General features: G+C 45.8%; 1 protein-coding gene across 1 annotated transcript in view; it reads left to right on the top strand.

The window, feature by feature from the left end:
- The window catches only part of cdh23 (cadherin-related 23), a 674096-nt gene that overhangs the window by 628036 nt on the left and 18484 nt on the right, over positions 1-27576 (top strand). Inside the window, exons 51-59 of the mRNA XM_060854138.1 lie at positions 4090-4267; positions 7737-7948; positions 11511-11702; positions 13940-14053; positions 16345-16471; positions 18553-18804; positions 22270-22431; positions 24474-24730; positions 27295-27392. Coding sequence (XP_060710121.1) covers positions 4090-4267; positions 7737-7948; positions 11511-11702; positions 13940-14053; positions 16345-16471; positions 18553-18804; positions 22270-22431; positions 24474-24730; positions 27295-27392 — 1592 coding nt within the window. The remainder of the gene's footprint in view (positions 1-4089; positions 4268-7736; positions 7949-11510; positions 11703-13939; positions 14054-16344; positions 16472-18552; positions 18805-22269; positions 22432-24473; positions 24731-27294; positions 27393-27576) is intronic.

The following is a 27576-nucleotide window of genomic DNA, read 5'->3' as shown; positions in this document are numbered from 1 at the left end:
GCTTCCCTGTTCTTGTTGAAATTGTGGCCTTTGAGTCTTTTGCAGATAGCGGCCTGTGAATGTCTCATGGAGAACCTGTTTGTGTGAAGCATAGTGAATGGGGAGGAATCTCTAATCCATTCTCTTTATCCTTGGTGTTTCAATGGACTACCAGCCAAGCTATGAAAGGGAAAAGAAGGAGCCAAAAGTTGACTTGCCTCCCCTATTTTCTCATAAAATGATTGACCAACTTTTCTAGGATTGCATCACCCACTTCTGAGAAGTGAAAGAGGAAGTGGTTATTTCTGTAATGTGTCAATCTTTTGCAGATGAATAACAAAGGCCTTCTTTGTGCTCTTCCAAATGATTGGCAGAACCAAAACTGGAGAGGTCGAGTCACCTTTGGCCGTCACTCGCAACTCTGCATTTTAATTTCTGTCAAGTTCCTCTGGGGAGTTGTTGATCTACCTTTCCCAGTCCATGTCTGACCCAATAATCTCTCTGGAGAGGCAAAAGAGGGACGTGCATCTCTATAGCACCTATCACTTCCTCAGGATGCTCCAGTCACTTTCGAAGTACAGTCACTGTTGTAAGGTACCATTAGTGACATTCAGTTGACATGCAGCACAGCAATGAACGGGCGGGTGTTCTGTTTCTTGGGATGTTGGTTGAGGGATCAATATAGGCCAGACCAGCAGAAAGAATGTCCCTATCTTTCAGAATAGCGTCACAGGATCTTTCACCCTGAGAGCGCAGGATGTAGTCTTGCTTTTATTGACTAACTTTAACCTTAATGCGTACAGATGGATGCTGGGTTCTTTACACATTTCAATGGTTAGATGTCAAACACCAAACCCGAGGGCAGTAAGGGTTGCAGGTGCTGGAAGTCAGAGTCAATAGATGTGGAGCTGGAAAAGCACAGCAGAATATCTCTCTCCACAGATGCTGCCAGACCTGCTGAGTTTCACAACACTTGGTTTTTCAATTTCCAGTACCCACAGTTCTTTGTATTTTGTTAACCCAGCTTATCAAAGCCGATCTGGAGACTTTGCCCCTGGAGTAATAACTAACTTGCATCTTTCGATTTATAACACATTGATTGGAAGGCTCCATTCCCCCCTCCCCCAAGCATTGCCAGCATAAATGGTGTTGGATTAACCATTACAAAGCCAAAGATGGCTCACTCCCTCCCAGCCTGTGAGGACCAGCAGGATCTGCACTTGTTGGCAAAAGTCATTTTGTTCCACCATAGACTGACTGACATTTACAGCAAAATGGAAATAAACATGTTTTGAAACTCAGCCGTGCAGCTAAAGCTGGCTTCTTGCTCCAGTTACCCAGTGTGCGCGTTTGACCTGAGATGTCGCTGGTGACTAGTAACCCCATGTGTTTGAGCCCCATCTTTTGCACGGTCCTGGGGTTAGCTCACGTGGCTGCATGCCTGGTTTGCTATACAGAGTCACGCCATCAGTGTGGGCTCAATTTCTGCACTAGCTATGGTTACAGCTTCCTTAAAAAAGACTTGTCATTTGATGAGCCTTCCTGGTTGGTTGGCTGGACACTGGTTTGCAACATAGAGTGATACTCACAGTGTGGGTTCAATTCCAATCAGCTGGGTTAATATAAAACAACGAACTGTGGGTGCTGGAAATTGAAACACAGAGTGCTGAAGAAACTCAGCAGGTCTGGCAGCATTTGTGCAGAGAGATACTCTGTGTTACTGTTCATTGATGCTGCCATTGACTGTTGAGTTTCTACAACATGAAGAAGGGTCACACCTGAAACGTTGACTTCTCCACTTCCTGACGCTGCCTGGCTTGCCGTGTTCTTCCAGCCACCTGCTTGTCTACCCTGGATTCCAGCATCTGCAGGTTTTAACTGAATTTCACAATACTTTGTTTTTGATCTGAGGTTACCAGGAAGGACTCTCCTTTACAACGTCTCCTCTCACCTGAGGCACGGTGACCCTCAGGTTAAACCACCAGCAGTTGTCTCTCCCTCTCCCTCTCTCTCTCTCTCTCTCTCTGATGAGACAGTGGGGCTATGTAGACTTGACCTTTACTTTTTGATCCTTGGACTCCCATCTAAGTCCATCTCCCAGCTCCCCCTCATAGAATCATACAGAATCTTTAACCCATCAGGTCTCTACTGTCAAAGCAATTCTAAGGTCTAAAATAGTTTCATGTCCCAGCACTTGACCCATAGCTTTGAACATTAGGACATTTAAAGTGCAAACTCCTGAAACTGCTGGAGGTTGCAGGGGATTCACCAGCACAGTTTGGCCTGCTTACCTAAGGAAAATGAAGAAGAGCCAGACTCAACTCATTATCTCTGTTTCTCTCTCCACAGATGCTGCTGAGTTTCACCAGCATTTCCTGTTTGTTGCAGATTTCCAGCATCTGCAGTATTTTGCTCAATTGAGAGCTGGAATGAGTGGGTTGTCTTATGAGGAAAGGTTGGACATATTGGATGTGATTCCATTAGACTCATTTGGAGGGTTACGGTCTGGGTGCTGGCAGGTGGGACTAGATTGGGTTGGGATATCTGGTCGGCATGGACAGGTTGGACCGAAGGGTCTGTTCCATGCTGTATATCTATGACGCTATGAAGGGTAACTGGATTGAAATGTTTAAGATCCTGAATGGTTTTGATTAGGTGGATATGGAAAGGATGACTCTTTGTTCTGGACAAGGGGACATTGTTTTAACATTAGGCATTTCCCTTTCAGGACACAGGTGAGGGAAGTTTTAATTTTGTGTGATTTTGTAACTCTTTGGATCAGACAGAGATAGAGGTTGGGTCTTTGTATATTGAGAAGCCAGAATCTTGGTGGGCAGGAAAATCCTGGGTTCTCGAAGATAGAAGGAAATGGGGATTGGGATACACAAACTTACCAGCCATGGTCTTATTGAATGTTCATGTTATGGAGGTGCCAGTGTTGGACTGGGGTGGTCAAGGTCAGAAGTCACATGACACACCAACAGGTTCATTTGCAATCGTGAGCTTTCGGAGCTCTGCTCCTTCGTCGGTTGGAGAGAAAGGGAGCACACAGCCACAGAATTTATAATGAGAGAGATCAAAAGATCATACAAAGAGTGAATGATTCATACAAATAGGATGAATAATAAGTCTCTGCAGGTGATCGAGAGTGTCAGACAATGTGAATAAATCGTCAACAGCTGAATAATAAGTGAATGGGTGACCTATTACATAGAATCCCTGCAGTGCGAAAACAAGGCCCTTCAGCCCAACAGGTCCACACTGACCCTCCAAAGAGTAACCCACCCAGACCCATTTTTCTACCCTCTTACTCTACATTTGCTCCTGACTAATGGACCTAACCTACACATCCCTGAACATTATGGGCAACTTAGCATAGCCAATTTACCTAACCTGCACATCTTTGGATTGTGGGAGGAAACTGGAGCACCCGGAGGAAACAACTGATCTGATTAATCGAGGCAGAGAGATAATTACAAAAAATTAAAAATTAGGTGGTGCAGGAGACAAACGGAATGACTAGAATTATATGACAGGTGTAACGATCACATGCAGAGAGGCTAACTAAAGTAACAAGTAATCAAAATGTTATTCCAGGCAATTGGTTTGACTCCAGCGCCACCTTATCTTTACTTATTTTGTGATTAATCTGATTCTAGGTCATCCCTTCACTTGCTATTCAGCTGTTGATGCTTTACTGACACCATCTGACATTCTTGATCACCTGCAGAGACCTATTGTTCAACCTGTTGACACTCACAGTTTTTTATGACTTTTTTAATCTCTCTCATTATAAATTCTGATTCTGTGAGCTTCCTGTCTCTTCACCTGTCAAAGGGGCAGCACTTCGAAAGCTCGTGATTTCAAATAAACCTGTTGGACTATAATCTGGTGTCATGCGACTTATTTAATGTTAGAATAGGTTCGAGGGGGGTGAATGATCTGATACTGCTCCTTTTTTGAATGTCTGTTCAGCGAGTTCAGCGAGAGGTCAGACTGAGACACAGCTCAGAACGTACATCACGTTGCAGCCTGATCCCCTTCTCAAGCTGATGCTATAACTGTAGCTTGAGTCTCATTTGCTCATGCGTTTACAATTCATTGCTCCAGGTCCTGGTCACTGTTCTGGATGTGAATGACTATCGTCCCCAGTTCTCCAAGAATGTCTTCAGCACCAGCGTTTATGAGAATGAACCAGGAGGAGCCTCCGTAGCTACCATGACAGCAACAGATCTGGATGAAGGGGAGAATGCGGTCTTGCAGTATAGTATTCAGGGGCCTGGTGTAGGTAAGATAAACAATTATCTAATCTGCTTTAAGGAGCAATGTTCCTTTTGCATTTGAAAGTTGCACTTCCTCTTCTGGCTTTGAAGTTCTTGAGTCTAGATGTCCTGTGACATAAGACCATAAAAAAGGAACAGGCCATTCAGCCCCTTGACCCTACTCTGCTGTTCAATAGGATGATGGCATATGCCTTTCTAAAGCACAGCCAAAGTGCAAATCTCTTCCCAAACCTTCCCCACGGCAGCTCAGAGTTAATCCTCCTGTTCACTTTTGCTACCTTTCCTTCAGGGAGATTGGCTCATTTTCACCTAGTACCTCCACTGCGGGATTAGCCTCTGTACTGTATCTGGTTAGGGAACCCTTAGTACGGGCTGGGAAGACATCTGTGACTAGGAACAGGAGACTCATCATTTGGACTCAGCTGGTGGTACTGATGGTAATGGTGATAATGATGTTATAGTAATGACGGTAGTGATGGTGATAGTGATGGTGACAGTGATGGTGATTGTGATAGTGATGGTGATAGCGATGGCGGTTGTGTTGGTGGTTGGGGTGAGGAAGGGAATGGAATGGGTACACCACTCCTCTCACCCATCTCCTGACCAACAAAAGCTGCACCTCTCCATTAGACCTGGCGCAAGAATCTTAATTCTGCAATAAATGAATCACACCAGGATTTCAGGTAGCCCTGAAGGGTCAGTAAATTAGCTTCCTGTACCAGTAGCTGGGTTAGAGTAAAGCAAAATACAAAATCTGTATTTTAAAACTCTTCGCAATGAATGGTAAATATAAGGTGGAACCGTCATAATAATTTGCCATTGATTGATCCTAAAGGCCAGAAGATATCATTGTCAGTTGGTGTGGTTTTAGTAGATAGCGGAACTTGATAGAGTCATACAGATGTAAGGGCTTTTGCCCAAAACGTCGAATTTCCTGTTCCTTGGATGCTGCCTGACCTGCTGCGCTTTAACCAGCAACACATTTTCAGCTCTGATCTCCAGCATCTGCAGACCTCACTTTTTACTCATAGAATGTAAAGCATGAAGACAGACCCTTTGGTCCAACCCATCTATGACGACCAGATATCCCAACCCAATCTAGTCCTATCTGCCAGCAACCAGCCCATATCCCTCCAAACCCTTCCTATTCATATACCCATCCAAATGCCTCTTAAATGCTGTAATTGTACCAGCCTCCACCACTTCCTCTGGCATCTCATTCCATACACGTACCACCCTCTGTGTGAAAAGGTTGCCCCTTAGGTCTCTTTTATATCTTTCCCCTCTCACCCTAAACCTATCCCCTCTAGTTCTGGACTCCCCGACCCCAGAGAAAAGACTTTGTCTATTTATCCTATCCATGCCCCTCATAATTTTGTAAACCTCTATAAGGTCACCCCTCAGCCTCCGGTGCTCCAGGGAAAACAGCCCCAGCCTGTTCAGCCTCTCCCTGTGTTTTTGTTTCTCACTGTAACTCACATTACCTTACGCTATTTGGATGTAGGTCCCTTTTCCCCACCCCATTGTTGCCTCTTTATCTCAATCCATCTCTCTATCCTGTTTTCATTATTTATTCATTTATGGGATGTGGATGTCATTGGGAAGGTAAACCCCCCACAACACACACACACACACACACACACACACACACGACACACACCCCCTTGAGGCAATGGAGATGTGGAGATGCTCCCTTCTGGAATATAACTGCGTGGCTGGCACAGGACAGTTAGGTTCCAACCACATTGCACTGGGCCTGGAGTGGGTCATAGGCCAGACTGAGCAAGGACAGGAAGTTTCCTCCCCCTTCGATTTTGGCAACCATCTGTTAGCCTCATGGTTGGATTTTATTTCAGATTAAAATCAGTCACCAATCTTGGGTCACAAACGGCCCAGACAGGATTTGAACTCTTATTTCTGGATTGTGAGACAGGGGATCTGGTTGACTGTTCCAGGAACAATGACCACTATCCCAATCTCAGGCACACCCTCTCACCCTCTCCACCTCTTAACTCAAACCTGGAATCCTAGAGATTAACTGGGACCTGATTTCACAGCAGTTCTTTTTAATTTACTCATGGGATATGGGCATCGTTGACTAAGTCAGCATCTATTATTACATCCCAGAATATTTAAGGAGAATGTTGCCAGGGTTGGAGTATTTGAACTACAGGGAGAGGCTGAACAGGCTGGGGCTGTTTTCTCTGGAGCGTCGGAGGCTAAGGGTTGATCTTATAGAGGTTTACAAAATTATGAGAGCCATGGATAGGATAAATAGACAAAGTCTTTTCCCTGGGGTCGGGGAGTCCAGAGTTAGAGGGCATAGGTTTAGGGTGAGAGGGGAAAGATATAAAAGAGACTTAAGGGGCAACTTTTTCAAGCAGAGGGTGGTACAGGTTTGGATTGAGCTATCAGAAGAAGTGGTGGAGGCTGGTATAATTGCAACATTTAAGAGGCATTTGGATGGGTGTATGAATAGGAAGGGTTTGGAGGGATATGGGCCAAGTGCTGGTCAATGGGACTAGATTGGGTTGGGATATCTGGTCGGCGTGGACGGGTTGGAATGATGGGTCCATTTCCATGCTGTACATCTCTATGATTCTATAAGTGGACCTAGGAAAAGTGAATGCATTGGTGGTCATCTTTTAAGATCATATAGACTCTGGAACAGTTCCTGTGGTTAAGGGTTAGTTAATATAAACTCAGAATTTAAATGAAGTGAGTATATTTCAGACTGAGATAGATCATTGAGTATATTTAAGACAGAGATAAATAGGTTTTTGAGTATCAAGGTCATGGGGAGAAAATGGGAGAATGGGGTTGAGAAACGTATCATCCATGATTGAATGGTGGAGCAGACTCAATGGGCTGAATGGCCTAATTCTGCTCCTATGTCTTATGGTCTTATAAGGCGATAGAGAGAAAACATAGAATTATAGACTGTTTAGCCTGATAGCCATTGTTGCAGTTAATGATTAGATCACCTACAGTGTAGAAACAGGCCTTTCAGCCACACCAACCCTCTGAAGAGTAACCCACCCAGACCCATTCCCCTACCCTATATTTACCCCTGACTAATTAATGCACTTATCACAATGAGCAATTTAACATGGCCAATTCTCCTGATCTGTACATCTTTGGACTGTGGGAGGAAACTGGAGCATTGCAGGGAACCCAAGCAGACACAGGGAGAATGTGCAAACTCCACACAGACAGTCGCCCGAGGCTGGATTTGAACCCTGGCGCTGTGAGGCAGCAGTGCTAACCACTGAGCCACCATGTCACCCATAGTGTCAACCTCATTGCTGTAGGCCATAAGGATGGCAGATCGGTGTGGATATGATAGGCTGAATAGCCTGCTTCCACACTATAGGGATTCTATGCTATTTCCTTCCCTGAATGATATCAGTTAGGAAGCTGCAGCAATTACTAGGAACGTTACCCTCTATTCTACTTACCTTCTTTATCTTTCAGAGGCTTTTCGGATTGACGAGGACACTGCAGTAATCACCACCATGAGGCTCCTGGAATCCTACGAGAGGTTTAACTTGACGGTGGTTGCCACGGACCGTGGTCGCCCACCGCTTTGGGGGACAACATTATTGAAGATCGAAGTGATTGATGTGAACGACAATCGACCCATTTTCATTCGGCCTCCCAATGGGACAATACTACACATCATGGAGGTAGAGAACCCACTTGCCCAGTCACTGGGGAACATTTTAAACAGCTTCTGAATAAAGAAAGAACTCAAAAACACCTTTTTATGAAGTAAAGTCAGCATTGGGAATTGGCCATAAAATTAAAAGCAAAATATTACAGATGCTGGAGATGTGAAATGAAAAGCTGGAGAATCTCTGCAGGTCTAGCAGCATCTTTAGAGAGAGAAATAGAGTTGACATTTCAAGTTGAATATGACAGTTGCACGCTCATCGATGTTGAAAGTTTCTGAAAGGAAAGAGAATAGAGACATGTAGCATTCACACTAAATGTTGGAGCTGTCTTATCTGCCATGTTATCCAACATGTTATATCAGACTTGAAAAGTGAACTCTGTTTCTCTCCACTGAGTTTCTGAGTCCCTACAACACTTCCTGTTCTTATTTTAGGAAGAGGACAATAGTTTTTGTTTTCAGTCTTGCGCATGTATGGCTGCAGGAAGTTTAGAAATAATTATGATGTGGGGTCACCAGAGTTGGACTGGGGTAGACAAGGTCAAAAATCTAACAACACCAGGTTACAGTCCATCAGGTTTATTTGAAATTGCAAGCTTTCAGAGCGCTGCTCCTTTATCAGGCATGGTATGATAGGGAAGTGTCAGACACAGTATCTACAAGCAAAAAGTTAACAATTTCAAACGCTGCCCTTATTCAAATGCTTTAATCAGTTAGGAGGTAGACGCTGATTAAAATGCAAAATCAAGATTCCTTTCAAGTCTTCATCTCGAGATAATTACAGATTTTATCAATGTATACATCTCAGATTAGACAAGGCACTTTGGGGGTCACTTCGAATCTGTCTATGTTTTAAGCTGAGGTCAGTTTTTTCTTGACAGAAATAATTAGAAAAAGATAGCAATCTGGAGTCAATAAAGGCCATTCATTCCACCCATTTCATTCTAGCCAGAAATATGTTTCATTGATCGTGGAATTCCTGTATTGTTGCATGTACCCTGTACCCACTCACAAACAAGAAGCAGAAGGCCATTCAGCCCTTCACACCCGCTCCACCATTCAATAGGGTTGTGGCTGATCTTTTTGTTGTCTTAAAAATCTGGGGTGGCTCAGTGGTTAGCACTGCTGCCTCGCAGCACCAGGGTCCCAGGTTCAATTCCAGCCTCGGCTGACTGTCTGTGTGGAGTTTGCACATTCTTCCCATGTCTGCTTGGGTTTGCTCTGGTTTCCTCCCACAGTCCAAAGACATGCAGGTCAGGTGAATTGGCCAGGCTAAATTGCCCCATAGTGTTAGGTCAATTAGTCAAAGGGAGGTGGGTCTGGGTGGGTTGCTCTTCGGAGGGTCGGTGTGGACTGGTTGGGCTGAAGGGCCTGTTTCTACACCGTAGGGAATCTAATTTAAAAGAATGTCTCCCTCCCCCGATAGCCTTTCACCTCCATGATTAGATTAGACTTACAGTGTGGAAACAGGCCCTTCGGCCCAACAAGTCCACACCGACCCGCCGAAGCGAAACCCACCCATACCCCTACATTACCCCTTACCTAACACTACGGGCAATTTAGCATGGCCAATTCACCTGACCCGCACATCTTTGGACTGTGGGAGGAAACCGGAGCACCCGGAGGAAACCCACGCAGACACGGGGAGAATGTGCAAACTCCACACAGTCAGTCGCCTGAGTCGGGAATTGAACCCGGGTCTTCAGGCGCTGTGAGGCAGCAGTGCTAACCACTGTGCCACCGTGCCGCCCACCATTGACAAGAATCTACCTACCTCTGTCCTAAAAACATTCAAGGACTGTGCTCCCACCACCTTTTCCAGAGGAGAGTTCTAAAGTCTCTCGCCCATCTGAGAAAATGACTTTGTCCCATCTCTATTTTAAACAGGTGACCCCTGATCTTTAAACCTGTGACCAATACAGTTGCATACACCCAGTCTGTACCTATAGAGACATAAACAAATCTGGAAGAAGTGCTTGCTGCTCACTAGACTCACCATAAAATGTAAAATGTAACACTTGAAATTCTGTAGTGGTTCTGTTCGCCAAGCTGGAAGTTTTGTTGCAAACGTTTCGTCCCCTGGCTAGGAGACATCATCAGTGCTCTGGAGCCTCCTGCGAAGCGCTTCTTTAATGTTTCTTCCGGTATTTATAGTGGTCTGTCCTTGCCGCTTCCGGGTGTCAGTTTCAGCTGTCCGCTGTAGTGGTTGGTATATTGGGTCCAGGTCGATGTGTTTGTTGATGGAGTTTGTGAATGAATGCCATGCCTCTAGGAATTCCTTGGCTGTTCTCTGTCTGGCTTGCCCTATGATAGTAGTGTTTTCCCAGTCGAATTCATGTTGCTTGTTGTCTGAGTGTGTGGCTACTAGGGATAGCTGGACGTTGTTTCTAAAGTGAAAAGTTTTAAGGCATGTATTGTTTATAACACATTTCCGGCCCCATTAGTTTAAATGGTACTGCTATTAAACAATTTTCTTATAACACAGGATTGCATGAGAATGGAACTACCACGTTACAGCAGAACTGACTGTGTTTTGTTTCCTTTTATTTTTTCTAACACTGACGACACCTCCGTAAAGGCCTGCATTTTTTTGTTGTTAATTTGTGGGCGCCATTGGCTAACCCAGCATTTATTTCCCATTCCTAAGTGAGTGATTTCTTGCACTGCTACAGTCCTTCAGGTGTAACGGCTGTGGGCAAGAGGGAGTTCCCGAGCTTTGACCCAGTGACACTGAAGGAATGGCAATATCCAAGTCAAGATGGTGAGTGGCTTAGAGGGAAATTTGCAGTGGGTGGTGTTCCCATGTATCTGCTGTCCTTGTCCTTCTAGGTGGAAGTAGTCCTGGGTTTGGAAGGTGCTGTTGGATGAACTTCAGTGAGTTCTGCAGTGATCCTGTAGACGGTGCACAATGCTGCCATTATACATCAGTGTCGAAGGCAGTGGATTTTAGATTAAATTCCCTACAGTGCGGAAACAGGCCCTTTGGCCCAACAAGTCCACACCGACCCTCCAAAGAGTAACCCAGCCAAACCCATTCCCCTACTAAGGTACCTGACACTACGGGCAATTTAGCATGGCCAGTTCACCTGACCTGTACAGGTTTGGACTGTGGGAGGAAACCGGAGCACCCAGAGGAAACCCACGCAGACAATGTGCAAACTCCACACAGTCGCCTGAGGCTGGAATCGAACCTGGGATCCTGGCGCTGTGAGGCAGCAGTGCTAACCACTGAGCCACCGTGCCGCCCCGTTTGTTGCCATGCAAGTGGGCTGCTTTGTCCTGGATGGTGCCAAGCTTCTTTAGGGTTGATGTTGCTACACCCATCTGGGGCACGTGGGGAGTATTCCGTCATACCCCTGATGTATGACTTGCAGTTGGTGAAATGGATTTGGGGAGTCAGGAGGTGAGTTACTTGCTGCAGGATTCCCAGCCTCTGGCCTGCTCTTACTGTATTCATCTGGTTTTTCTGGTTCAGATTCTGGCAACCCAGCGGACGTTGCTGCAGACTGAACCGAGACCGTGAAACCTTCAGTGATTGGTGCCGTTAATCTTTGTTGTTTTTTTTTCCCCCCCAGGAGAGAGACGCAGGCTTCAACGTGTATGAGGTGCTGGCCACTGACAATGACGAAGGTTTGAATGGAGCGGTCAGGTATGGCTTTCTGAAGACAGGGGTCAACAGAGACTGGGAGTATTTCAGCATCGACCCTCTGAGTGGAATCATCAATACAACAGTGAGGCTGGACAGGGAGAGACAGGCTGTCTATAATGTGAGTGATCGATTAGGAAGGTCCTGTGTGATCCCCATCCTTGAACACAAACCACTCTGTAGAAAGGCACATGTGGATTTTGCATGAATGATAGAGGTGCACTGATGAGGTTACACTCCAGATTCACCTGAGGATATCTGAGGTCTGTCCACACCAGCAAGGTATCTTCAACCATTTTAGACTAACAGCCTGTATGTTCTCCATAAGACATAAGAAAAATAGCTAACGGTATCTCAACGTTTAAAATACTTTGCAGCATCCAGTTCCTTGCTTTCAGGTGATTAGCTGGAGCTAAATTGGTTGTGACATCCAGCAGTCAGATCTGTGTTGACATAAAATTAAAACATAATAATATGACAGGCGCAAAACCAGAAAATGCTGGAAATACTCAGCAGGTCAGATATGGAGAGAGAGCAACTGGGGGGGCACAGTGGTTCACACTGCTGCCTCACCGCGCCAGGAACCCGGGTTCGATTCCACCCCCAGGCAACTGTCTGTGTGGAGTTTGCACATTCTCCCTGTGTCTGCGTGGGTTTCCTCCCACAATCCAAAGATGTGCAGGTTAGGGTAGATTGGCCCTGGTAAGTTGCCCCGTGGTGTTCAAGGATGTGTAGGCTAGGTGGGTTAGCCATGAAGAATGCAGGGTGAGGGGATGGGTCAGTGCAGGATTCTCTTTGGAGGGTCAGTGTGGACTTGATGGGCCAAAGGGCCTGCTTCCACACTGTAGGGAATCTGTGATGATTCTGTGAGAGATCCTTTCAGGTTCATAAGCTTCCATCAGAGTTAACACAGGCTTGATAAACCTCCTTCTTGGAGCTCCATCTCACAGTGCTTCAACCTATCGCTGCATACACTATTACTGGGAGTCAGTGTGACACCTGGTGTACAGGGCCATTCCATCTACCTGGGACACCCGCACGAACTTAGAATCCATTTTGTGTGGAACAGGGGGGGCATTTGGCCCATTGAGTCTGCACTGACCCTCCAAAGAGCATCCCATTCAGATCTACCCCCCTGCCCTATCCCTTTAACCCTGCATTCCCCACAGCCAATCCATCCTAACCTTTGGACTGTGGGAGGAAACCGGAGCACCCAGAGGAAATCCACGTAGACGCAGGGAGCATGTGCAAACTCCACACAGACAGTCGCCCGAGGCTGGAATCGAACCTGGGTCCCCTGAGTGCTGACCACTGAGCCACTTCACTTAATGGCAAAGCTAAACAACCTCCCCACCCCCCAGATGCTACAGGAACTCAGCAGGAGAGTGGAACACCTGTGCAGAGCTCTCTCCTGTGTGACAATACCAAGATCAACCAGCTCCATTCCCTCAGTCTTGTACCCAGTGCCTCCTGCTGAAAATCAATTTAACTGCATTCTTAGAAGTCAGAGAGTACACTGAATGAACTGACTGGCTGGGCCTTTGACCACTGTTCACCTGCAGATACTAAGAGCGAGTGGATCTTGTTTTGATAAAGGGTCAGTTAGACTCGAAACATCAGCTCTTTTCTCTCCTTACAGATCCTAAAGATGTGCGGGTCAGGTGAATTGGCCAAGCTAAATTGCCCATAGTGTTAGGTAAGGGGTATGGGTGGGTTGCGCTTCGGCGGGTCGGTGTGGACTTGTTGGGCCGAAGGGCCTGTTTCCACACTGTAAGTCTAATCTAATCTAATCCTGCCAGACCTGCTGAGATTTTCCAGCATTTTCTCTTTTGGGGTCTTGTTTTGTACTTGGCTTCATTGCTACCATTGACGAACTTATAGCGCAGCCTTTTACTATGCGTGTGGGATCATTTGGATCATAAATCATGGCTGGTTATGAACTTCTCCAGCAGTAAAATCAGTCATTCTGAAGAGGAGGAAATGCAGGTATCCCCACTTTGGTTCTCCTAGTGCGTATTGACAAGAGAGTTGGAGGGCAAGTGGGGAATGTGGCAGGACTCACAGTAAACAGTCTATTTTAAAATAAAATCTTTACAATTGACGGCAAACAGAACTCTCAACTGAGGCGATAGTAAAACCTCACAACTAAAGCAAAGTTATTCCCCCAGCAAAATGCTGTGAGTGGGGAATAGTTTCATTGCACAATCTCCCTCCCTCTGGGCAAGGTTGAGGAGAGAAGTGAACCAACTGTCCCCATTTTCTGGCCTGAATGTTGTAGTTGTTCTATAGCGGTGTTGTAGTGAAGGAACAGGATGAGATCAGTGAGTATCCTACTCATGGATTCGGTTTTGTTTCCAGCTGATTCTCTTGGCCTATGACCTTGGGCAGCCCGTACCCTATGAGACCACCCAGCTTCTGCAAGTTGCTCTGGATGATATTGATGACAATGAGCCCCTTTTCCTCAAACCACCGGTAAGAACATTTCAATGAATGTGGTCATATGGTCATATGCTGAGTACCAGTTGGACTCCAGGAAGGATGGGGAATTGTATAAAAGAACTATAGAGCACAGAAGGTGCTCACCATGGAAGGTTAGGGGCTAGGAATACTGTAGCAAGTAACTCACCCCCTGACTCCCCAAAACCTGTCCACCATCTACAAGGCACAAGTCAGGAGTGTGTTGGAATACTCCCAAGTCACCTGGATGGTGGCAGCTCCAACAACACTCAAGAAGCTTTTATTCTTTAATTCATTCAGCATTGATGGCCAGGCCAGTATTTATTGCCCATCCCAGAGGGCAGTTAAGAGTCAAAGAGTTTGTGGGCGGCACAGTGGCACAGTGGTTAGCACTGCTGCCTCACAGCGACAGAGACCCGGGTTCAATTCCTGCCTCAGGCGACTGACTGTGTGGAGTTTGCACGTTCTCCCCGTGTTGGTTTCCTCCGGGTGCTCCGGTTTCCTCCCACATTCCAAAGATGTGCGGAGTCAGGTGAATTGGCCATGCTAAATTGTCTGTGTTAGGTAGGGGGTAAATGTGGGGGTATGGGTGGGTTGCGCTTCGGTGGGTCGTTGTGGACTTGTTGGACGGAAGGGCCTGTTTCCATACTGTAAGTAATCTAATCTAATCAACCACATTGCTGTGGGTCTGGAGTCACATGTAGGCCAGACCAGGTAAAGGACATGAGTGACCTCAAACCTAATGTGGTGTTGCAGTCCTTATGTTTATGTAGTGAGTCCAATTCAATTTCTGGTCAATGGTGACCTTAAGGATGTTGAAGGTGGGGCATTCAGTGATGCTAATACCACTATATAAAATGGAAATACATGTCAAGTTATAGGGGTGGACACAAGGATTAAGAAGAAACACATTTAGAAAACCACTGCAGGTACGACTGGCCTGAACCACCACCTTCTGTGCTCTTTTCCTGACACTACCCAAAGCAAAGCAGCCCACTTGATTGGCATCACATCCACAAACGTAACTCCGTCCACCACTGACACAGATCCTCCGCATCCACAGTATTTCGCTTTTATTTAGTATGTCACTATTGCTGTGGACAGATTTTATCCCGTCTCCCTTTAAGGGAAATTCTTCATTCACGAACTGTGGTCAATAACAGACAAAGCTGCACCTCTATGATCCACGAGTCACGTCGTTGCTCTGCTGAGTCAGTGACTTTTATTTCTGTTTGAAAACCACACACAATGGTTTTTGCCACTCGTCGTCAGCACAAACCTTGGTGATGGAAACAACATGTTTATGACTATTGTCAGCTGCTGTACAGTCAGACTGTCATTTAACGCCAAATGAAGGGGCATCAGGCCCAGCGTACATTCTAGACTTGTAATTCATGGTAGAGTCCTGTATTGTCTTAGGCACTGTCTTTCAGATGAAATATTAAACAGAGAAACATCCCCCCACCCCCCACCCCCAACTCCACCAACCCCAACCAGGAGGTTAATTTTTCCACATCACTAACTGAAGAGAAACTGGTGTTTCTCTTGGTGATCTTGACATTCCAGTGCAGTACTGCACTGTCAGAAGAGCAGCCTTTCAGATGAGATGCTAACCCAAAGTCCTCTCTACCTGCTCAGCTGGATGTAAATAAAGCCATAGCATTATCTCAAAGGAGACATTAGCCATGGCGTCCTTGTAGCATCGTGGCCATGGCATTGACCAAGTTATCTGGAATCTCAGACGCGTGTTCCAAGGACATGGGTTTGAATCCCACCTGAAATTTAAATTCAGTAAAACAAAATCCAGGATTTAAAAGCTAACTGATGGTGACCATGTAACCATTCTTTAATGCAGTAAAACCCCATCTCTAATCAGAAGCATTTTGAGATGCTTGGCTGGCGAGGCGCACATCCCATGAATAAATAATAAATAAAACATCAGAACAAATTACCTGGTAATGATCACATTGCGGTCTGTGGGAGCTTACTGCATGCACATTGGTTACAGGGGGCTGAGTTAGATAGATTCAGAATTGACAAGGATATGGGGTAAACCGAAAAACTGAGCTGAGGACACAATGTTATTGAATTGCAGTGCAGGCTAGAGGGGCTGAATGGCCTACTCCTACTGTATTCATAGGGAAATGTGTATATCAAATATATACTGAATTGGAAAGTGTAGAGAAAGGCTCCAAGGCTGGTTGGAGCATTGGCTGGAAGTGTTTGTTCAGCTTTAAGTGTTCTTGTTCAGTTTCTCAGCCCGTACTGTGTGTTGCTAACCCCGTGCTGCCAATGTGTTTTATTAGAGAAGTTTGCAGTACCAGCTGCTGTTTGTGTCTGAACATTCAGACCCTGCCACCGTTGTGGGAAATGTAACCGGAGCGACCGATGCTGATGAAGGATCCAATGCTGTTGTCTATTATTTCATAGCAGGTAGGTTCCAGGACAGTTGGCTGAGCCGTCACTGCTTGTTAAAACCCTCACTCCTTCCCAGTCCCTCAGCTGCCCATTCTGACCATTTCAGACCGATTCCATCTAAACGTCACCTTGCCAACCTCTCATCTCCCATTGCCATAAAATACAACCTTTGCAAAACTCTGCCACTGTCCTGCACTCTGTCCTGTTCTTCCATCACCATCACCTGTTCTTCCTGAAGAGATTGCATTTAAATTCTATACCCTCCTCATTTCAACCATCACATTTCACAACTCTGTTTGCCAATTTCTAAAGTTCCTTCTGCCCTTGTAAATGCTTCACCCACCACAAACCATCTGGAGCCTCAAAAGCCTATCTCTTCATCCAACTCCTCAATGCCCCTCCTCTTTTCTACTTTATGACACGCACTGTTTGTATTGTTCATCCTTGAAGCGCCAACAGGTTTCTCACCTTAAAGGCGCTATACAAATTAAAGTTGCTGAAAGATACAATGGTCTGCCCCCACTTTTACTATTAACTCTCAATTACATTCGTAACTCTACACTCTCCACTTACTGCTGCAAATGTGTTGCTGGTCAAAGCACAGCAGGCCAGGCAGCATCTCAGGAATAGAGAATTCGACGTTTCGAGCATAAGCCCTTCATCAGCCCTGATGAAGGGTTTATGCTCGAAACATCGAATTCCCTATTCCTGAGATGCTGCCTGGCCTGCTGTGCTTTGACCAGCAACACATTTGCAGCTGTGATCTCCAGCATCTGCAGACCTCATTTTTTACTCTCCACTTACTGCAACATTGCAATTCCTTGCCAGCATTGGTACTTGCTTAGCGACGGGGCCCTACAGTAGATTCAAGGTATCTAGGAACCACACTGAGATTAATTTAATCAATGATTCTTACAATCAATGAGCATAAATTCAATCTGTTTAATGTCATTGCAACCATTCACAGTCTTGACCTCCAGTGCAGACTGGCAGCAGTATGTACCATCTGTAAGATGCACTTTACCACTCACTTCCATTAACAGGACCTTCCAAAGTGACTTCTGTCACCTAGACTGACAAAGGCAGCAGATACATGAAAACACCACCACCTGCAAGTTCCCAGGTCCAAGCTACTTACCATCCTGATTTGAAAATATATTTTTTTTAGATTAGACTTACAGTGTGGAAACAGGCCCTTCGGCCCAACAAGTCCACACCGACCCGCCGAAGCGCAACCCACCCATACCCCTACATTTACCCCTTACCTAACACTACGGGCAATTTAGCATGGCCAATTCACCTGACCCGCACGTCTTTGTGACTGTGGGAGGAAACCGGAGCACCCGGAGGAAACCCACGCAGACACAGGGCAGAACGTGCAAACTCCACACAGTCAGTCGCCTGAGTCGGGAATTGAACCCGGGTCTACAGGCGCTGTGAGGCAGCAGTGCTAACCACTGTGCCACCGTGCCGCCCATATCCCCGTTCCTTCACTTTCACTGGGTCAAGATCCTGGAATTCCCTCCTGAATGGCATTGTGGGCCAACGGTTCATGAAGGCAACTCACCCCCACCTTCTGCAAGACATCTAGGAACGGCCAATAAATGCTGGCCCAGCCAGTGATACTCACATCCCATGCACAACACATTTCCCAGTTAGATTTAAGACTTGGTCACAGAATAGAAGAGCCAACCTTCAGAGCTAGACTTGACGTTGACAGGAATTCTAAAGACTGATAACCTCTACAGGAGTAACATCACAGATGGCAACTGAAATAAAACAAAATTGAACCCTTCAGTTTATTAATTGTATATAAAACAGAAATGACGTGTGAACAAAAGGTCGTTAGGGCAGCTCAGTCGGTCAGCCAGTTGGGTCACTGGGCATCACAAGGATGTGGGCAGCCAATGGCTAGAGGCAGGAGGTTTGGAGGTAGGACACCAGGGATAAAACCTACAGGAAGAACTGGAAACCCGAAAATCACAAGCACACACCCTAAAGGCAGAAGTACTGAGAGCCTATGGCAGTGGCCCTTTCCAATCCATAATAACGCAACGACTGCAGAAATAACTCGTTAATTTTGTTTGTCAACACAGCTGGAGATCCCGATCACAACTTCCAACTGAATCGGGATGGGCTGCTGAAGGTGTTGAAAGATCTGGACCGAGAAACCAACCCGTTCTACGCTATCATTGTCAAGGCCTCCAGTAACCCAAACTGGGCACCTCCCAGGGGGCAAACCCAGCTGTTTGACCCCAGCGCTGACCTCACCCTCCAGGAAGTCCGCATCTTCCTGGAGGATATTGATGACCAGCCGCCAAGGTTCATGAAGTCCGAGTACACAGCGGGTGAGTTCCCAAATTTCCATCTAGATGTGGCTCTGGTGGCAGAAAGGACAAGGATTTGTGAACTGTTTGCACGACAAATGTTTGAATGGGGGAGAGAAGCAGAGGAATCTACAAATAGAAAGACAGAACCCACAGAAAGCAGCAACTCAAATTAATAAGATCATTTAGGAAAATAAGCAAGCAGGCAACCAATGAGACAGAGATGTAATTGAAAAGTAGAGAATTATTTTTGATAGGCCAAAGACGATTAAAGGATTTACCAAACTGGTCATTGTTTAATTGCAGTGTTTTATAAAGCAGCATATATCTCTTGCATGGACAGAATTCAGTGGCTGTGGCATTAGGGGTTATCCATTAAATAGAAGACTTTCCATACTGCAATGAATACTGGGAAAGTATATCCACCATTGCCATTGTTCATTTTCTGTGAATAAATACTGATTACTTATCAAAGTCTGTCAAGAGGCTGGATTTATTATGTCTAAAGTAGAAAAGTCACACTAAACTTATATAAGATCTTGGTTAGACCTTGCTTGAGCAGTTGTGATCTCCGTATTGTAAAAGCTGTACAGAAACAGCACTGAAGGTGCAACACTAAATGAAAAGGATGGGAGCAGACTAGGAGGAGAGGCTGAACAAGTCGGGACTTGTTCTTTTCCTGCGTAAAGCGAAAGTAGGGTGAGACCCAACAGCAAACACTTCCATCATCTTAACGTGTGTGTGTGTGGAGAAGGTGATTGCGTTTGCTGATAGTCCTCAACCTGGAGGCAATTGATATAAAGTCATCACTAATAATTCCTGTTGGGAATACTCAGAGAAGATTCCTTACCCAGAGGAAGGTTGAAAATGTAAAATTTATTAAGAGATGAACAGCATTCATGAGGAAGCTAGATAAACACATGTACATAAAAGAATGGAAAAATCTGCTGACAGGGAGAGGCTGACATCACCACCATCACTGAGCAGGTTATCCCCATTACTGTTTCTGTAAATGTCATCTTTTAGAGTCAGACAGTCATACAGCACAAAAACAGACCTCCAGTCCAACTCATCCATGCCAATCAGATATCCTAAATTAATCTAGTATGACTTGTTGGCCTATATCCCTCTAAACTCGTCCTATTCATGTACTCTTTCCAGATGCCTTTTTAATGTTATATTTGGACCAGCCTCCACCACTTCCTCTGGTAGCTTGGACCATAAACGCACCATCCTCTGTGTGAAAATGTTGCCCCTTTTAAATCTTTCTCCTCTCACCTTAAACCTATGCCATCTAGTTTTAGACTCCTTGGCTATTCACACCATCCAAGCCCCTCATGATTTTATAAACCTCTATAAGATCACCCCTCAGCCTCCAACGCTCCAGGGAAAACAGCCCCAGCCTATCCAGCCTCTCCCTATAGCTCAAACCCTCCAACCCTGGCAACATCCTTGTAAATCTTTTCTGAACCCTTTCAAGTTTCACAACATCCTTCCTATTAGGAGGGAGACCAGCATTGAATGCAAAAGTGGCCGAACTAAAGTCGCAACATGACATCCCGCACGAGTCACTCTGTTTCCCAAGAGTCTGTTTTAATGAATCCCTTTATTAGATATTTACACTGAAGGCGTTGCAACAGTCAAACCAAACACAGATTCATGAGAGAAAGTCAGTAGCTTCTGTGCATGATAAAGGAGCTGAAATTCAAAACGTGCTGGTGGTTTTGAGGTCATCTGTTGAAAGAAACGTATCTGTCCTCACAGATTTGGCAATACTTCACACAAATGACTATCCCCCGGCTGACAGAATAAATCCAGCCTCTTGACAGACTTTGATAGGAAAGCAGTATGTATTCAGAGAAAGTGAACAATGGCAATGGTGTATATACTTTCCCAGCATTCACTGCAGCTTGCAAAGTCTCCTATTAAATGGATGACCCCTAATGTCACAGCCATTGAGTTGTCTCCATGACAAGAGATACACTGCTTGATAAAACACTGCAATCAATTACCTTTGATAGTCTCCTGACTGCCCAAAAAATCGAATTTGTGACTTAATATTTTGGCCCAAACTAAATCTAAGGCATTAAAATAAAACAAAGATCTGAAACAAGAATGGAAATTGCTAAAGGAACTCAGCAGGTCCGGCAGCAACTGTGGAGAGAAGGCAGAGTTCATGTTTTTAGTCCAATGATTCTTCTGAACAGTTCTGAGGAAGGGTCACTGTGCTCAAAATATTAACTCCGCTTTCTCTCCACAGATGCTGACAGATGTGCTGAGTTCCTCTCGCAATTTCTGTTTTAAATCAAAAGCATTGTTGGCTGATAGAAACTGCTGACTTGCTGTGTGTGTGTGTTTGTGTGTGTGGGTGTGTGTGTGGCTTTAAATCATTTACCTGCATTAATTTCAGTTTATAATAAAACCACTTTCTGTACACTGTACCCGCAGCACAGGTAAATGCACTTTGCATGTATCTGGTTAACAAACAGCTGCCTCTGATCTGGAAGTGAAACACTCCCCCACTGTGCTCCACGAGTCATCATTTTTACCCACAACTGCACAAAAAGGTTTCAGTTCACATGAGAATACAAGTATTAAAGCCACACGATCAGTGTCTAGTACTCATTTACAAATCAATATTGCAATTAACTGTTTTTGCATTCCAAAGTTGTTACAGTAGGTGAGTGCCAGACGTATAAGATAAAGCTAAGCTAAATGAGGCAACCCTTATGTTGATTCCTTTATTTGCAACTCATGTTGTTATTTTCAAAGAATCCTCACAGTGTGGAAGCAGGACATTCAGCCCATCAATCTGCACCAAATCTCTGAAGACCATCCCACCCTATCCCTGTAACCCTGCATTGCCCATGGCTAACCCACCTAGCAATCACACCCCTGAACACCCCGGGCAATTTCCCATGGCCAACCCACCCTAACCTGCACATCTTTGGAGGAAACCAGAGCACCCAGAGGAAACCTATGCAGACATAGGGAGAAAGTGCAAACTCCACACAGACCTGAGGGTGGAACAAACCCGGGTCGCCTGGTGTTGTGAGATGGCAATGCTAACCACTGAGTCACCTTTCCACCCCTTTTAAAAAAGAATAGCTAACCTACATTTTTGTTGCGGGCAGGAAAGATGAGCTTATTTGGGTCAAACGGCCTTATCGTGTTGGCTGTCAATATCCAGATGATGCTGCATTCTCTGCATTATGAGAGAGTGAGTGTGTGTATGTGTGTGTGTGTTTGTGTGTGTGTGTGTGTGTGAACGAGAGAGAGAGAGAGAGAATGTGTGTGTGCCTGAGAGAGTGAGCATGTGTGTGTATGTGTCTGTGTCTGTGTGTGTGAAAGAGAGAGAGAGAGTGTGTGTGTGAAAGAGTGTGCATGTGTGTGTATGTGTCTGTGTGTGTACGTGTGTATATACATGGGTGCGTGCTTATCAGTGTGGATTCCTCTAATACTGATGGACCACTTTGCCACCTGTAGGTGTTGCTACTGATGCCAAAGTAGGCTCTGAGCTGATCAGAGTGGAGGCTTACGATGCCGATATTGGAAACAACAGCCTCGTCTTCTATCAAATTGTTAACATCCGCTACTACCAGCTCCAGTTCAATGAATCTGAAGATGTGGGGAATGTCTTCATAATTGGTAGGATCTCAAGCATTTCTGTACACTATGCTGTCTCATGCCAACTATGGAACCTTGACCAAGATCGTTTGTAATACTCGGAGTTAATATTAGGACCTGACAAGTTGACATGCATAACTTTGTTCCCAGATCTTCACACAAAAAAAAATCAAGCCTTGTGCAAACAACATTCTAGGCTGCTTAGAGAGGTACAATTATGTGAGAACAAGTGCTGGGAAGGAAATATTGAAAGGGGTGATCAAAATGATTGGGTCAAAACTGGGTTTAAAGGAATAAATATCATTGGCCACCTGGGTCCCAGTTCTGGAATTCCCTCCTTAAATCTCCGTCTCCAACTCTCACTTTTACCCTTTAAGATGCTGCTTAAATCCTACATCTGCACAGGTATTTAGTCTGTAATAATGTCTATTTACTAGCTTAGTGTCAAATGTTGTCTGAATCTGATCCTTGTGAATCAGTTATATCTTCTGTCAAAGCTGCAATGTAACTATAAGTTGTCACGTATTCACAGAAACGGATATGTCTGGGTTGCTCAGGCCAGGCATGCTTCACAAAGCCTCAGTGCTTGGTTTAGTGATGCTACTTGAGGCTATAAAGAGAAATCTGCAGAAATTCTTACCAACAATCTGGGTGAGGAGACTGACAAACCAGGCCTTTCCCCAGTCCCCATTTCACTCCTGGAAGCAAAAAGTGCTGGCGATCACAGCGGGTCAAGCAGCATCCATGGAGAGAGAGCAAGCTAACATTTCTTTAGATTAGATTAGATTACTTACAGTGTGGAAACAGGCCCTTTGGCCCAACAAGTCCACACTGACCCGCCGAAGCACAACCCACCCAGACCCATTCCCCTACATTTACCCCTTCACCTAACACTACGGGCATTTTAGCATGCCCAATTCACCTGACCCGCACATTTTTGGACTGTGGGAGGAAACCGGAGCACCCGGAGGAAACCCACACAGACACGGGGAGAACGTGCACACTCCACACAGACAGTCACCTGAGGCGGGAATTGAACACGGGTCTCTGGCGCTGTGAGGCAGCAGTGCTAACCACTGTGCCACCGTGCCGCCCATTTTGAGTCTGGATGACTGTTATCAGAGCTGATGTGAAGTGTGGAGGGGGCAGCGTTCCTGCAATAGTCGGGGGTGTGTACTGGGGGAGAAAGGTTGTAGATTAAGTGACCGGAATGTGGGAACTGCAGAACAATCATGTGTCTAACTCCCAGACTGGGAAAAGACAGCCCCACTGGAAGGAGGGGAGAGGGGGGAGAACATGGTGACAGAGAATGTAACAAATAAAGATTAGATTGGATTCCCTACAGTGTGGAAACAGGCCCTTCGACCCAACAAGTCCACACCAACCCTCCAAAGAATAACCCACCCAGACCCATTCCCCTACCCTCTATATTTACCGCTGACTAATGTACCTAACACTATGGACAATTTAGCATGGCCAATTCACCCGCCCTGCACATCTTTGGACTGTGGGAGGAAACCAGAGCACCCGGAGGAAACCCACACAGACAGGGGGAGAATGTGTAAACTCCACACAGACGGTCGCCTGAGGCAGGGATTGAACCAGGGTCCCTAGTGCTGTGAGGCAGCAGTGCTAACCACTGAGCCATCGTGCAAATGGGAGTGAGCTTACAATCTGAAGGTTTTGAATGCAACATTAAGTCCAGAAGGCTGTAAGGTATCTAGTATGAAGTTCCTCCAGTTTATACTGTGATTTGCTGGAGCACTGCAGCGTGCCAAAGGCGACAAATGGGCATGCGAGCAGGACGCTGTGTTAAAATGAGCGGCTACAGGAAGCTACAGGGACCGGAGGTGTTCTGCAAGGCAGTCTCCCAGTCTGCATTTTGTTTCTCCAATGTAGGGACCTCACTGTTCAGTCAAACTCCTAAAATGGTGAGGTGACAGGGAGGTAGCGGGAGAGTTTGCTGCCACCAGCACCCCCTCCTACTCGGGGAGCGAGAGACCTTCCCAGCCAGCCGCAAGGAGGTTTGCACTGTTAAAAATCTTTGATTTCCTCTTTCGCAGGGGAGCAGGATGGCATTGTGAGGACCTTTGACCTCTTCACCGCCTACAACCCCGGCTATTTCCTGGTGGACATCATGGTTTCAGACCTAGCCGGACATAATGACACATCAGTGATAGGAATCTACATTCTGAGAGATGACCAGCGTGTTAAGATCGTCATCAATGAGATCCCTGAGAGGGTGCGGGAGTTTGAAGAGGAGTTCATTAAGCTGCTCTCCAACATCACTGGTGCCATTGTCAACACAGATGATGTGCAGGTAATGTCCCTCACCAGCTCATTCAGGTCTCGGGAGCTCACTGGACCAAGAATGAAGGGTGGACCATCCGCTCAGTTTCACACCTTGCAAAGTGATAGTTTTTTTTAATATAGCACCAGTTTTATAGAGGGTAGTGTAGCTATGATTTCATTGGGCAAGTAATCCCAGAGGACCAGAACAAGCAGTGAGAGATTGAGGGTTCAGCGACTGCATATGAGGAGACAGAAGGGAAACCAGAGCTGAAATTGGAGAGCAATTCATCATACACAGGCCTCAAGATCAACCTTCTGGAGTGTCCCAGAATTGTCCAAGATGAGATTAGATTTTCTACAGTATGGAAACAGACCCTTTGGCCCAACAAATCCACACCGACCCTCTGAACAGTGACCCATCCAGACATTGCACCTAACATTACTGGCAATTTAGCATGGCCAATTCACCTGGCCTGCACGTCTTTGGACTGTGGGAGGAAACCCACGCAGAGACTGGGGTTTCCACACAGACAGTTCACCCGAGGTTGGAATAGAACCCGCGTCCCTGACGCTGTGAGGCAGCAGTGATAACCATTTAGCCACCAGTTAAAACTAGAATCTCCAGCAATATCACTGCCAGCACCTGAGAAGACAAGTCAAAGGCCTATAAAAAGAAAATGATGCATTTAGAAAAGTAACTCTTGCTCACCAGCTAGAAAAATATTCCTGATGAAGGGCTCTGGCCCGAAACGTCGAATCTCCTGTTCCTTGGATGCTGCCTAACCTGCTGTGCTTTAACCAGCAACACATTTTCAGCTCTGATCTCCAGCATCTGCAGACCTTACTTTTTACCAGAAAAATATTACATCCTGGATGGCATGACATTTTTGAATGAAACTGGAGATTTTACTACCCGCCCTCTGGAGCAGGTGGGTCTTGAACTCACACCTTCTGCCTCAGAGGGAGTGATACTGCCGCTGCGCCACAAGAACCCTAATAAACTGTCAAGATCACCAGTTGTCCAATTGGACAAAGCAAAGATCTTTGGTTTTTCACTCAGCTGAATGAAAAGGAAGGGCATCAGGCAACCACTTGCTGGATCACGGGACAGATGCAATGTCTCTGCAATGTAGAGAGCAGTTCACCAGACAACAACAGAATACTCTCTCTGGTACAGAGAGCTGTTAACAAACATATAGTATTCAGGGGCATTGAGTGAGTGTGTAAGTCACCAGGCCATGGGGATGCTCTCTCATTAGAGAGAGAGAGAGAGAGATACAACTGCTGGTGATTTAACTTGAGGCCACCATACCTCAAGCAAGACGAGAAGGAGGGTCCATCAAGCTGACCGTAGCCAGTTATGAGAATTGAATCCATGTTGTGAGTATTAAACCAACCGTCCATCCAACTGAGCTAAACCAAACCCGAGGGTATAGAGTACAAGAGCAGGGAGATTAGGACAACTGTATGAAAGACACTGGCTTGACTTCAGCTGAAGTACTGTGGGCACCACACCAGGGGAGGATGTGACTGTGTTGGAGAGAGTGCATTAGAAGTTCGCGAGAATAGTTTCGGGGTGAGATAGTCCTGTTATGAGGAAGGATTGAAGATGTTGGGACTGTTCGCCTCAGAGAAGAGGAGGCTAAGAGGAGATTTGACAGAGATTGAGGATCTGGACAAAGTGGATAGTGAGAAACTGAACACCCGCCTAAATGGCTTGAGAAGTGGGGGACACGGTTTAGAAGTGTTTTGCAAAAAAAAAGCAAATGCAAGGTGAGAAGAAATGTTTTCATTCAGAGATTGAGGTCCGTTCCCCAGGGTGGAGGAGACCAAGACTAAAGGGAATGGGTTTAAGGTGAGACGGGAAAGATTTGAAGAAGGTCTGAGGGGGTAACTTTTACATGTAGAGGGTGGTGCATGTATGAAATGAGCTACAGGAGGAGGCTGGTACTGTGACATCATTTAAAAGGCATCTGCAGGGTACACGAATAGGAACGGTTTACAAGGATATGGGCTAAATGCTGGCAAATGGGAGTAATTCAGATTGGGTTGTCTGTTTGGCGCAGATCAGTTCGACTGAAGGGTCTGTTCCCTTTCTGTATAAACTCAGTGATTCTCTGAGTAGTTAGGGTCTGGAATGCATGGCCTGGAAGTGTGTTGGGAGCATGTTCAGTTTAGGATTTGAGAGGGCATTGGATGATTATTTAAGTAGAAACAATACACAAGATACAGGAATAAAGCAGAAGGTTGTTTCTGGATGCAGCCACAAGGGTTGAATAGCTTCTTTCAGCACTGTAACAATCATGTGATTCTGTGTAATTGGGACAGTCAGAGGTAAGAAATCAAATTGTTCGTCTCCAGGAACACATCCGACCAGAGAGTTGGCAACTGTCATCTAGAGCAGTTGGCAGAGTGGGTACCGGAGCAGAGTTAAATCAGCACATGACGAGAATGAGTGCAGGGAATGGCAGCAGCTGGCGTTACATGAGGGCCCTTGGCACAATTGGCAAGGGGGCCGACTCACTGATGGATGAATCCCAGCACAGCAGAACGCTTTCTGTCCTGACCAGAGTTTTATGTCTTTGCTCACAGTTCCACGTTGATCAGAAGGGCCGGGTGAATTTTGCTCAGACTGACGTTCTGATTCACGTGGTCAACAGGGAAACGAACCGAATCTTGGATGTGGAGAGGTGAGTTGGCCAGGGTGGGGCTGTTCTAATGGCTGTGGTTAGGACTGTTCACTGATCCCATCAGAGCACCAGGATTTCATGAGGTCACCCAATGGCTTGTATGGAGAATTGCATGGAGGTGGATTTTGAGGGAATCTGGAGAGTAAAGGGAAAGAAGGGAAAGTAAAAGGTGGACTGAAACCAA

The sequence above is a fragment of the Hemiscyllium ocellatum genome, chromosome 43, assembly GCF_020745735.1.
Source record: "Hemiscyllium ocellatum isolate sHemOce1 chromosome 43, sHemOce1.pat.X.cur, whole genome shotgun sequence".
Taxonomy (NCBI): domain Eukaryota; kingdom Metazoa; phylum Chordata; class Chondrichthyes; order Orectolobiformes; family Hemiscylliidae; genus Hemiscyllium; species Hemiscyllium ocellatum.
The sequence above is the reverse complement of the archived record's forward strand: the minus strand, read 5'-3'. Positions and strand labels throughout refer to the sequence as shown.